The sequence below is a fragment of the Labrus bergylta genome, chromosome 19, assembly GCF_963930695.1.
Source record: "Labrus bergylta chromosome 19, fLabBer1.1, whole genome shotgun sequence".
NCBI classification, from domain to species: Eukaryota; Metazoa; Chordata; class Actinopteri; order Labriformes; family Labridae; genus Labrus; species Labrus bergylta.
This window is the reverse complement of record NC_089213.1, coordinates 8,538,541-8,551,829: the sequence shown is the minus strand read 5'-3', so window position 1 is coordinate 8,551,829 and position 13,289 is coordinate 8,538,541. Positions and strand designations below refer to the sequence as shown.

At 42.1% G+C, this 13,289-nt stretch overlaps 1 protein-coding gene and 1 non-coding gene across 2 annotated transcripts; one reads left to right on the top strand and one right to left on the bottom strand.

The window, feature by feature from the left end:
- Positions 1–256: 256 nt before the first annotated feature.
- Positions 257–11,346, top strand: maneal (mannosidase endo-alpha like). Its single transcript, XM_020638041.3, has 4 exons — positions 257–1,820; positions 2,273–2,382; positions 8,318–8,394; positions 10,345–11,346. Exons 1-4 carry the CDS (start codon positions 1,316–1,318, stop codon positions 10,979–10,981), a joined length of 1,329 nt encoding a protein of 442 aa, XP_020493697.1. The 5' UTR covers positions 257–1,315; the 3' UTR covers positions 10,982–11,346.
- Positions 11,347–12,325: 979 nt separating this feature from the next.
- Positions 12,326–12,398, bottom strand: trnav-cac (transfer RNA valine (anticodon CAC)). Its single transcript has one exon. It is a non-coding gene; the product is annotated as a tRNA-Val (tRNA).
- Positions 12,399–13,289: the final 891 nt, after the last annotated feature.

Here is a 13,289-nt window from a genome sequence, read left to right as displayed (position 1 = left end):
GAAAATGTTGATGTTGTAGCAGCTGTGTTGAAATACACAGCTGCTACAAATAATTTAAGATTTAGCCAAAAGCGTGCGCAAAGATATATGTTATAAGGCTGCTTTTAAAAGAAGACAAGGTTGTAGCAGATCTTAATTCAAATTCCAGACAGTTGGACCACAGTGACCGATTTTTTAAAAAAAATATCAGTATCAGTAAATAACAACAGGCTGTATGACGGGTCAGTAGTGCCACAATGAAGCTCGAAGGTAAGATAAGTGTGTAAACCCCAAAGTCAGCTTTTGTGGCATATTTATCTTAATCTTAATCTTATCTGAGTAAGACAGAAAAGGTCACATTAAAATCTTTACGCTATTAAATCATTTTTTTTCCTCCCACTCACTTTCATTAGCGAGCTAATTATGAATTAATATTGGGCATAGACATTGCTAACTAAGCATTTGCATCCCCACACTATGTATATATTTTTTTTTTTTACCGGGCTGTAAACACGTTATTTCTGCTGTAATACATATGTGAATTGAACTTCCAGGGCTTTTGCAGAAAGCCTCAAATTGTCACTTGACACCGGAAGTGGCCACTTGGGCATTAATCACCCCTCATACACAACAGAGCTTTCCGGATTGGGGATAATCCTGTCTCCCTCTCTCTCTCTTTTGGTCGCACCACAAAAAAAAAAAAAAATGTGTCATTCTCTCTTCTGACACGAGCATTCATTAAAAAACATGTTCATGTAATGTAAGGTAGAGCAGGAACAGCTTTCCAAGAAACCGATGTGATCCCTCCTTACGAAAGATGGGGTGACAGGAGAGGCGGGCAACAGCTCGACGGCGAAACGAGGCGCAGGCGAACAGTGAGTAAGCTTTAAGGTGGAGAAACAAAGGCTACCCTACACTTGCTTCATTTGCGATTTTGAAAGCTGCGGGCAGACCCGATTCTGTGTTCTGACGAGACATGAGACAACTGAGGAGAGGTGTCATCGGGCTTCCACTTTTCTCTCCAAGAGGAAAGGATGGAGGAGAAATAAAAAAGCGTCATGGCTGTTCCAAGGCGAGCAGGAGGCGGTGTGTGGAGCAGTGTAGTGCGTGATTCCCTCAGGTCGTGGTGATGGACGTGAGGTGAGAGTGTTTTTGGTTATTTAACAGCCGCTGCAGTGACTGAACGCGTTTTATTTGACCTGCTCGACGCTGATTCCTGCTGATAGACGATGCCTACATTCACGGGCTGGCATTAAGAGGACCCGTGCCCTCCCTCCCTCTCCCCCCCCCCACTGGCTTCTGTTTCTCTGCAACAGCAGCACCACGGACAGCGACAATGACTCGGCTCCGCAGGAAAGCTCTAGTGGCACTTTTCCTCTTCACCCTCTTCATTTTCGGGGCCATGATGGGGCTCAGGACGCTGAAACCGAGCGACGGCTTCTCGGACCTGGCCCCCGGCATGGACTTCATCGGGGAGAGGTCCGAGAGGAGGCGGCCAGATGTGAACGACGTGGTGGTGTCTCCGGGCCAGTTCCACATGGGCAGCAGCGACACAAAGGTGGTGTTCACCAAGTCAGACCGAGATTACAGCATATTCTACGATGTTCACATCTTCTACTACCTGTGGTATGGCTCTCCCGGCATGGACAACAAGTACATCCACTGGGACCACGTGCTGGTGCCTCACTGGGACCCTAAGATTGCAGCCAGTCATGCCCAAGGAAGGCACACACCCCCAGAAGACATTGCCTCAAGTTTTTACCCCGAACTGGGACCCTACAGCTCAAGGGACCCAAAGGTGTTGGAGTCTCACATGTCCCAGATAGAAGAAGCTGCAGCAGGTAACTAATCCTCCAACACGGGCTCTTTGATGCTTGTTGCCCATGCTGGTAGTTTTGACATCAAAATATAGCCCCTGATTGCATTGCACCATTTCTTTTTCTTTCTTTTTTTTACCTATGATGCAATCAACAAATGCTGTTTCAAAAGCGTCCCCAGACTACAACAGCACTCCAGATTAAGAAGTAAAGAAACATTTATTTATCCACCTTAAAAAGTGGACAAGTTAAAAGCAAAAAAAAAAAAAAAAAAGGTCTAAAAATACTGAAACCATCATATGTTACAAGTTACTTACATGTGTTGCTTTTCAGTGGAAGAACGCAAAAACATGAATCCACATGAACAGAATCAGAAATCGTTTGTACTAATTGGCCTGTGGTGTGATGTGAAATCTCATAAAGTTGTTGAAAGTGGGCATAGTTTTAGGTCACAGTATATGCCTTGTGTGTTGTAGGGGTGCTGGTGTTGTCGTGGTATCCCCCCGGGGTGGCAGACGACCACGGGGAGCCCACTGAGGACCTGGTTCCTGCTGTCATGGACGCTGCCCACAGGCACAGCATCAAGGTAACTGGTGAGACAACCGGTATGTTTTTACCTTTCTGATGATTTACTGAATGAATGACTTATCAGTGGTGGTTGTGGAAGATCAAATGTTAAAACTGTGAACGCTGAATCAGGCTGAATCTGAAAACGTCCTCATTTCATTGGTTGGTTATGGTATCAGAAAGCTGTATGGATTCATCTCAGTTATTACATGACACTATACGTTGGCTGAGGCCGAGCAGTAGTAGTGTTTTATTGAAAATGACATCTTATTCAAAGCATTGAGATAAATTCATGATGCAATTTTTTTTTTTAATCAAATATGTCAAAGTGTTAACTTCGGTACCACAGGTTAATAATGCAATAGATAATGGAATACGGCTTATTCATTACCAAACCAGTTCAGGGCACGGAAGACCGCAGCTGGATTGCATTAGGCTGCTTTTAAAAAATATTTTATGGGGTGCCGGTGGAGCAGCGGTTAGTGCGTGCGAAGGCTGTAGGCTGCTCAGCTTGGAATCCGATCTGTGGCTCCTTTCCCACATGTCATTCCCCCCTCTCTATCTCTCTCCCTGATTTCCGACTCTATTCACTGCCCTATCTCCCCTAAAAATAAATCTTAGAAAAAGAAAACGGAAATTGCACATTTTTGACAACATTATAACATTATGACATTTTGCTGCTTTTCTAGCACTCAATATAACGTCTGATTTGTTAGTCTGAGGCATGAGGACACTTAATAGGTTTTTAAAAAATATGGTTTTGATTGGGTTAAAACAAGATAACCATAAACATGGAAAATAACGCGTTGAAAAATGTTCAAATACTTAATTTTTATTGCCTTTTTCTGCCACATCTCCAACTTTTTGAAGTATACAGTAATGAACAGTATGGTGTCACATATCTGAAGTTTCTTCTGATCATTTATCAGTGTTGCTTTGCTAGCGCCTATTAAGTAAACACGGCCTAGCTAACAGCTACCTGTACAGCAGGTTGGACTATCTTATGGTGCTTTCACACTCGCACCAAACTCCTGAAAACTTCCTGAAAATTTTCAGGTTGAGCTGCATGTGTGAACACAAACAGCATTTTTTCACTCTGACTATACCCTCAGTTTCCCCGTGAGGTCTGAGGGAGCTGATGTGTGAATGCGTCTGGTAATATTTAGAAAAATGTAACGCAAAGGAAGTGGAAGGGGGTGATGACATTCATATCCTGCTACCGACGCACGACCATAAACTGTATGTGTGCATGTGGTGCAGTCTCCATGCAAGTATCTTCTGTGAACATGTCGAACTACACGTAGCACTGATATACTTGGATTTTAAAAGTAAAAATTGTCATCATAGCCTTTGACTCTACTGTTTGGTCTGCCACTTCTGCGTCGCTCTTCTTCTGTCATTTGTTGCCTCCTGAGATCCCCGACAACCCTCCTTGTCTGACAGGGAAAGTCTCCTGCTGTGAGGGACATCTGTGTGAACAAGCAAGCAAGGAAGATTTTCAGGAGCAGTCTGTCTGAGCAGAATTTTTCTAAAAAACTTCACACTGCATGTCAGTCTCAACATAACGGACTTACTGACCAGCTGTAACACTCGAAAGTCAACGACACTGGTTATAACATCCTCATCTCATATGATCTAATACCAGTGTTATTATGAAAATAGAGTTCTTGATTGTCACTTAAAACATGCATATTAAAAATGTAGGCGGAGCTTAGCTGAATCCAGAACAACTTTGCTCTCCAGAAATCTGAAGTCCCTGAACGTACAGTATGTCCACTCTTATTCATTACACAACGCTCCACAGTGCTCCAAAACAATCAATCAATCAATCAATCAATCAATTTTTATTTGTATAGCGTCAACTCATAACAAGTGTTATCTCGAGACACAGTCTTCTTAAACACAAGAAGACTTGACAATTTGTCCTTCAATCCTTTGTTTCAATAAAAAAAAAAGGCAGCACAGCTTAGACAGTTTCACTTTTGCCGTTCTGTAAATTTTGCTTTGAAAACTCTGGTGTGACACATCCTTAAGACTCTTTTGTGTCCAGTTGAGAAAAAGTGTGTCATGCACTGAACTGAAACTGCAGCATGTCTTGCAGCCGCATTGCATTCTGGTCCAGTGAGGCTCCTGACAGTGCAGAAATGTTTACCTACCCATTGGGCCCTAGTTCCATCTTCAATTCTGATGCCCTGACCTCGAAAATCTGACATTTACAGTAACACGGACGCTGCAGAGGGATGAAAATGTTCTGCTTTAATTTCCTGTTTCAGCTATTTTTACAGAGTGGAAGTGCTTTAGGGTAGATTTTCTATTTCAATGCTCCGCTCTATCTAACAGAGTCACATCTACTTTAGCACGGAGGGGGTCTGACACCATAAGATGCTGAAGGTGCTCGAGACAGCAGCGGAAAAACGAGCTGAGCGAAGACTGTAGATTCAGCATTAAGAGGGCAGAAGAGCTTTCATGCTCCTTATATGGAAGTCTTAAGAGTGAGAACTGGGTCTCTGTGTGTCTCTGTCAGACTAACACAACCGTGTGTGTCTCTCAGCTGACCCAAAGGCTAACGCTCCGGTGTTTCAGTGCACCAGAGCTGCCGCTGCTGACAAAACACAGGCTGAAGTTTGTGTGTGTGTGCACTCGTGTGTGTGTGTGTGTGTATGTGTGTTGCATTTTCTCAGCAAATGTTGTATATGAGTGCCTTGTGTGTCATTTCATGAAGTGCTTTGGCAGAAATAAAGAGCAACATGAGTTCTAGAGAGGGATCATTGTTCCACTCGTGTTACAAACGGGGCGACAGAGGCAGATCTATAATCAGTGTTAGTGCTCCATCCTCATTAATTAAGAATAGATTGACCCTGTTTGCTCACTGAAATGTGGATGTCAGGATGTGAGCTGCAAACAAGAGGAGAGAGATTAAACCCTTAAAGCCCCGTTTCCACCAAGCGGTCCGGTTTGGTTCAGTTCGGTAAGGTAAACCCTTAACTTGCTTGCGTTTCGACAGCCAACCGTACCCTATTATTTGTTAAACAGAGTGTAAGCCAGATGGAGATAGCCGTGTCAGCTATGTAATAGTGGGACATCATAGCAGCCCAACACAGTGTAGCCCGCTATTAATTAAGTTAAACGTTCAAGAAAAAAAGGGACACAGAAAACAAACAGGATCCTTCAGGGCTGGATTGGTACCCGTGGCACCCCAACAGAAGGGTACCAAAAAAGTAGGACGGTACAGATCCCTTGTTTTGGTACCATTCCCAACTTTTGAAGGTGAAAACGCTGATAAATGGGCACCGTACCTAACCGAACTGAACCAGTTTCCACTTGGTGGAAATGGGGCTCTAAGTTGAGTATAAAAGTAGAGACGTTCCACTTTCCTTTGTTTTACCGAAACCAATGAAACAACCTGAAACTGCAAACTGGAAAATGCTGAGTACCAATCTGACACCAGTTGTTTAAATGAACAAAAAAATTACTGCAGGACCAAGCGGCAACCTCCAATGTTGAAAAATGAATTTGGAAGTGCAAAATCCTGCAGTCCGTCGAGGGTCCACTGACATATGTGACATACTTACCAAATTCGGAAATGTTGTCAGACATTTAGAAAAAAATCTGAGCGTGTCATAAAAACAGGAGTAGCCCTGTATTGGGGTTGTATTTGTCCACAGGGAATTCATTTTAGCCTTTACAGAGCTCCTTCCGGCTGCAGACTGAAGCAATCAAATGTCAGAACTTTTTGTACTTTTTTATCTTTTCCTTAAACCAAATTGCATGCGCTGACTGTATTTCACAGATCTTTTGTAACTGTTTTGCTTCCGCACTTTTAAAATGTGTCATCTCAGTTTACATAATAAGCTGATTTAATGTTGCATGCGCTGACATGATGATGTAACATCGCTTCAGGTTAGTGTTTGTCATCGTCTGAAGAAAAGCCAAACGTTGGTGAAAACGTTTCAGGAGGCTGTTTTTTTGCAGCCGCAGCATCTTCCCACCTGAGACCCCGGAGTGTAAATATGAGAATGTGTCTTCACTGAACCACGGGGGAGGTGGGGTGGGGGGGGAGGTGGGGGGGGGGCTGAGGGAACAAAACACTTTTCATCTGCATCCATCCGAGCTTTAACAGGACCAGATTGCGCAGCGTCTTACCTCGCTGGCCTTTCATGATTTCCAAGCAAGTCGAGACGGCTGACGAGCTCAAGCCTGAGTGCCAAACATTGCCACGTTACCATGGAAACTGTTTGGGAAGACCTTGCAGCCTCTTTTGAAAAAAAAAAAAAAAAAAATGGAGTGGGCGTCGAGCACTCTGTGTTTGTGGCTCCACAGCTCCGTCAATGCTTTACTGTGTGCGGCTGCGCTGCAGTAGAACCGTTCTTCCCTTTGTGACACACAAAGCGTGCCACAGTTTGTCCTGCATGACAGAGAGCATCCGCCACTCGGCTTTCAGCTCCTGTTACAGAGCACAACACAGGACTGTCAGTGAGACTGGGGTCATTTTATGTTCATTGTCTTTGAACTGCAACTAAAAAAAGTGGCAGATTTAGGTGAGGGGAATAGATGTCTTTCTGTGTTACCTGAATTTACAAACTCATAACATGACAACAGGTGAACCCCCGAGGGGATTGTGAGCATCTGCTTCACTTCTTTTCTCCTCGTTTCCCCTCCCTCACAACTTCTTTTCCAGAAGTCCTCACCGTCCAGCAGGCCGAAACTTCTGTTCAGTTTGTTACTCTGTCTGCTTCTATCTTTAAACAAGACGAAGAGGACTCCTTTACCTTCCTTATTGTCTGTTCATTTCCTTTTAAATCTGATCGAGATCAAGCAAAACTAAAAAATGAAGCATGTGAAAGTACCACAACTGCAGTTCCTTGAATGGCCACATGGGGCTGTCTCCCAAAGTGAGTTAATCCAATATAGAGCCCCATGTTAAGCGGCCACCTTCGCAGCACGATGATCATTTTTAAAGACAGCCGTTGGTCTCTATGGATCGGTTCTCAAATTTTTACAACTGTACAGAGGATTTTTTTAAATATAATTTACACATTTACAAATTATAATAAGTACATTAAGGCTTAAAGTAAGCCGTCTGTTCCACCTCAGCTAATTCAGAATAACACCCTGTTAGGACTGCTGTGTCAACCCGTAATAATTACGCCCCTGTGACGTTTCAAATCAATGTGAATGTTGCGTAGGGGTAATGGGGGGACAAAGTGAACCCCCTCTGTACCGTCTGCGGAGGCAGAAACAGTGCCATTACAGACAGTAAACAGTGTGTGTGTGTGCAAGCCTGACTGTGTGTGTATGTGCGTGTGTCCAGCTGCGCCGTGTTTCACAGACTGGGACAATGATATTACCCCGTCACAAAATCAATATGAATGTACAAAGACGTGATGACGGCTCAGCTTAGTAACTGCACTTGGGCTAAAGAATTCAGCCTCTCGAAGCTTTGGGATAAATAACAACCTTTTTCATCAAATCATTTGTCTTGCTTTTCAGTTTAATGATCGCTAAGAATGGCAACGGCCAAAAATGTCAATGTTAAGTCTGAAAAACAGCAGTTGTTAAACCAATTGTTGACATCCAGGTGGTTTTATCCACTTATTGAATGCAGTCTATGCAATATTCTTGCTGTGATTCCGCCGTAATATTTACGTATCTGCTCAAAAATGTGCAGTTCCTGCAGCTGAGCAAGAAGCAGAGTGAGTGCAGCACTGCTCTTCAACCAACCCTGTGCTTCACAGACAGAGAGGCCAAATAATGAGTGGAGTCCATGGACTACTAATTAAATCCTGCATTCATTCTGCCTGTCCATCAAAACAAACAACACACTGGAATAATGAGCACGCTCTGTTTGAAAATCACTGCACAACCCTCTTTCTTTTCAGGTTTTTGAGTATTTATACTGTCAGGATGTTGTTAACGTCTGTGTTCAAATGTTTTTTGTTTTTTTTTGTGCCCAGGTGGCCTTTCACATCCAGCCGTACAAAGGACGGACGGACCAGAGCATGCATGACAACATCAAATACATTATTGACAAGTAAGTTTCTTCTTCTGCGCTTCCACTTTCCTCTGTGCCGGATTTGTTTTCCAAAAGGTCAAGCTCTGCTCTCCGCATCGTTCGGCTGCTGACGTTAGAAGTCCAGAGATGTGGTGAAACATGAAGTCTGGTGGGGGAAAACGAGGAAGGTGGTTGTTAAATATAGATGTCTCTCCCTTCTAATCCGGCTGTAAGAGATCAGCAGGTAGAATTTAGCCTGATTTAAAGTAGTGTGAGTGTGTCAGAAAGAGAGCCCTACACTTTTTCTACCTCGGAACATTTAAAGAGGACATATTATACTTATTTTCCACCTTTTCAAACAGTCCCCTGTGGTCTAAATGAAACATCTGTGCTGTGCTTTGGTCAAAATATAACATGAATCAAGCACCAGAGGAGGTTTGTGACCCTGTATAAACCAGCTCTCTCAGAACGCTCCGTTTTGGTGTGTGTGTCTCTTTAAATGCAATGAGCCCCCTCTGAGTTTTCTAGTTAGACATCACTCCTCTGTAGCGAGGATACAATGGCGGACCTGCACAAAGGTTTTTCTCTAGGCTGGAGGTGGAGACCATAGGTGGAGATACCAGGGGAGGGGAGGGGATTTTTTTTACTAGAATCCCACTGTGACATCACAAGTAGAGCAAATTTGAATGTGTTGTAAGACTTGTGCAGACCACAAACAAAGGACTGGATGGGTTTATTTCACATTTTGTGCACTCAGGTTACCCAAATATAAGTTCAAAAACACTAGAAGAGGATTTTCCATTGTATGTCCCTTTTAATGATCTTCAGCTAGAGAGAGGTATAAAATGTATTCGCTATAACAGAGAGACTAAAGCCTGTGAGGCTTATCAGATAGTGTTTCATCATATAAGATATTCATTGGAAAAAGAAGCCCATGATCTCTCACTGTGACCGGGAACAAGAATAAAGAGCCTCGGTGATTCTGTGTTTATAGTCACACAAGACTGGAGTCAAATCAAAGCGCAGGCTAGAGAGCCGCGAGCTGAATCGGATTCCTGGATTTTATGTTGCTGCCAATATTTTTAGAAACCCGCTGTGCTCACAATCTGTATGAGATGAAACAATGTTTGGGCTGAGAGGAAAATAAATCATAGCCCTGCTAAAGCACAAATAGTATCTGAAGCTGTTTTGACATATGTACTTGTAAAGAATTCTAGATAATTTCGGGAGGACTGCCCCTGAAAACCTCCTGATCTGCTTGTTTCACATATGAACCTCACAGCGGGAGTCTATCACTGGCGGACAAGAGGAAATTCATTCTTTGTTGCGTTACAAAGTTTAACAAGAGAACAACTTGTGTAATGCCCTATTGCCAAATCCTAATCCTAATCCAATGTTCCTGACACCCTGAGGTGGCATCAGATGAGGTCAATCCAAACTTGTTTAAAAAAAAAACTAAAAAAAACTTTCAATAGGTATTTACATTTCATTTAATAGACAAATCTGATATAAATATAAAAGCGTGGTCTTACTTAAATATTCCAATAGTCACTTGTTTTCTGAACACAGCCAAAAACAAATTTTTACAAAATTGACCTACCGTTAAACTGAATGACTTACTCCTAACTGTGTCTTTAAGTGCCCGGAAGGCTGAACGAGGTTGTTGTGGTCGTGACTATTCAATAACAAGGAAGCATGTCATGAAAAATAACCTGCTTTATCCTGCTGAATAATAATAATATGCTCCTGATTGGTCGATAGGAAAAGTGGTCTTACATAAAGGGTCAAATCAGCATGTTTTTGACCTTTCAAGTAAATTTGTGTTTATGCAGCCTACATTAGGCATAATTTTATTTTTGGATAAATAAATGATGACGCTCAGACACTCAAAATATCTGATATCAAGATTATCTACTGAGAGACAGTGATGCCCTCTGTTTTGTATATTGCAACAGTTTGAAATCCTGCCTTTCTTTTCCTTTTCCTCAGGTATGGAAAACATGGCGCCTTCTACAGATTCAGGTCCAGCACAGGGCAAGTCTTGCCTCTGTTTTATGTCTATGACTCGTACCTGACGCCACCAGAGTCCTGGGCGGAGATGCTGACCGCTAAAGGCTCCCACAGCATCAGAGGCACACCTTACGACGGCGTTTTCGTCGCCCTTATCGTCGAAGAGCGCCACAAACACGACATCCAAGCGAGCGGCTTTGATGGCATTTACACCTACTTCGCCTCCAACGGCTTCTCTTTTGGCTCATCACACCAAAACTGGAAAGCCGTTAAGGCCTTCTGCGACGCGAACAATCTGCTTTTTATTCCCAGTGTTGGTCCAGGTTACGTGGACACGGCTGTTCGACCGTGGAACAATCACAACACGAGGAACCGGGTCAACGGGCGCTACTACGAGACGTCCTTGCAGGCAGCGCTGTCTGTCAGACCAGAAATAGTCACCATCACTTCTTTTAACCAATGGCATGAAGGTACACAAATCGAGAAGGCTGTACCCAAGAAAACGGTGACCCGTTTGTATCTGGACTACCAGCCTAACCAACCGGATCACTATTTAGAGCTCACGCGTCAGTGGGCCGAGAACTTTAACAAGGAGAAGGACAAGTGGCTAATGTAGACTTGGCTTTATTTTTGCGAGTATTATGCACTCTTAAAGACTTTGCTGTTCATCCATCTCTGTGTTTTTCTTCTACTCTGATCTCTTGTGAGAAGAATTTCCTTAAATGTTCACTCTACCCTGTGCTGTTTCTATCACTAACATTTTTTTTGTACAGGTTGATAATGTCACTGATGTGTTGAAGCTGCGAGGTCAAAATGAGAGACAGCCAATCATCTATTCCTGCTAACAACTCTGTTTGCAACTTTAAGAAAGTCGAGCTTTGTACAGTAACTTTGGTCTGAAGGGTTTTTTCTTACTTTCTTATGATGAAAGATTGTTCTTTCCTGTATTTCTTTGAGGACCAATTAAAAAGTGTGTCTGTTTACTGTTGGTGAATCAGTGGTGTCCATCCATAATAACATATCCTCCCAAGAAATGTTAAGAATAGGCTAGTAACGATAATTTGCTATACAATTCCATAAATAAGGGACAATTCAAATCAATGAGAGAAAAAATATATTGCAGTACTTGCTTTTAACCAGCAGAGGGTATTTTACTTCTGGCTTCTCTTGTTTGACTTAAGTAACTGAAGAAGAGAGGAGAAAAGACAAGGCAGTAGGAGATTTTGAGGTTGAGAATTTGGCTTTTTAAAGGCGCGGGTGTAAAGGCGAGGTACAGTAAGCAGATTAACAGACCACGATCTGATAATGTGTACGCATGTGTCCTGGGCCACATGTAGGGGAGTCCACTCCCCTATATCCATGTGAGTGATCATGGTGATAAAAGACCACACAGTCTACGTCATAAAAACAGTCTTTATAGTAATACAGAACCTCTCAGTAGATAATCTTGATATCAGATATTTTGAGTGTCTGAGCGTCTTCATTTATTTATCCAAAAATAAAATGATGCCTAATGTAGGCTGCATAAACACAACTTTACTTGAAAGGTCAAAAACATGCTGATTTGACCCTTTATGTAATAAACAACAGATAAAAAGGAGGCTACTTCATTCAGTTTTTTTTTTTAACATGTTCCTTCAAACACTGACCCACTAAAGAAAAACTAATCATTCAACTTTCAGATATCACAAAGATTACAAACCTTAGTTGTTGCATTTTATTAGCAAATTGTACTTTTACAAAGTCATGAATGAAATGCTGTTTTTTTGTGTTTCTGATCATTCAGGCTACATGGCAGTATGGCTGTCATATAGAAACATGCAGAAGCAGTTTCATTTCAATGATTAAGTGTGTTAATCCGCTGCAGAACGGTATTATATATACCTACAAGCGCTAAACTTAAATAAAAATATTTTGTTACCAAATGAAACTATATAAATTATTATCTATAAAATAATAATGTTTCCGCCCGGTTTCGAACCGGGGACCTTTCGCGTGTGAGGCGAACGTGATAACCACTACACTACGGAAACGGATGAAAAAGAAGTGCTTACGTCACCGCTCATATAAAAACCACAGCGCATGCGCAGGGTGGGACACTACTTTTTTTTAATTTATTTTACTAGTTGTACGCGTGGCTCGGACACAGAAAGATGCGTTTTCAAAAACGACCCCTTTTGCATCCTTTGTCACTCAAAAATTGACTTCATGAACTCGAAAAAGAATAAATGCTGCACATGTCAATCCATGTGTTGAAGAAACAACAAACAAATATATAACACGAAAACATTTACGGTCTTACTACAGTATGCATTTCTGTGGTTATTCACAGCGCCACCCAGTGATACGAAAACAGGCTCTAACAGGCTTAGTTATGTGAGGATATGAATATTTTGCATCACGCCTAATTACATTTGAAAAGGCAACTGTAGACACAAAGTTTAGATCATTTTACGACCAAATGTCCGGCAAAAAAAACAACAAGATTTTCTGGTACATTTACACAGAGACATGTGCAGTCAGTCACAGTCAAAAACAGGTGTTTCTCCCTTTTCCCAACAGACTAAACATAGTGGGGAAAACAAAGGTGAAAAGCCCTGCAAGAAATCAAGAGACTATTAAAAACAACGTTTCAGACCTCTGAAGCCTTGAATTGATTTATTATAAAATGATTTTTTTTCTTTTCATATTCACACAATTGATTCAGCCAACAAATATGAAAAATGGTAAATTGACTTGAGCTTGTATATCACTTGAGTTATCAGACTACTCAAAGCGCTTTGACACCACATGGTCACAACAACCCATTGACAAACTGATGGCAGAGGTTTCTAGGTAAAGCGTCCTTCTGTATTAAGTAATCCCATTCTTACACATTCACATACTGCCAACTAAGCAGCGGGAGCAATTTGGGATTAAGTGTC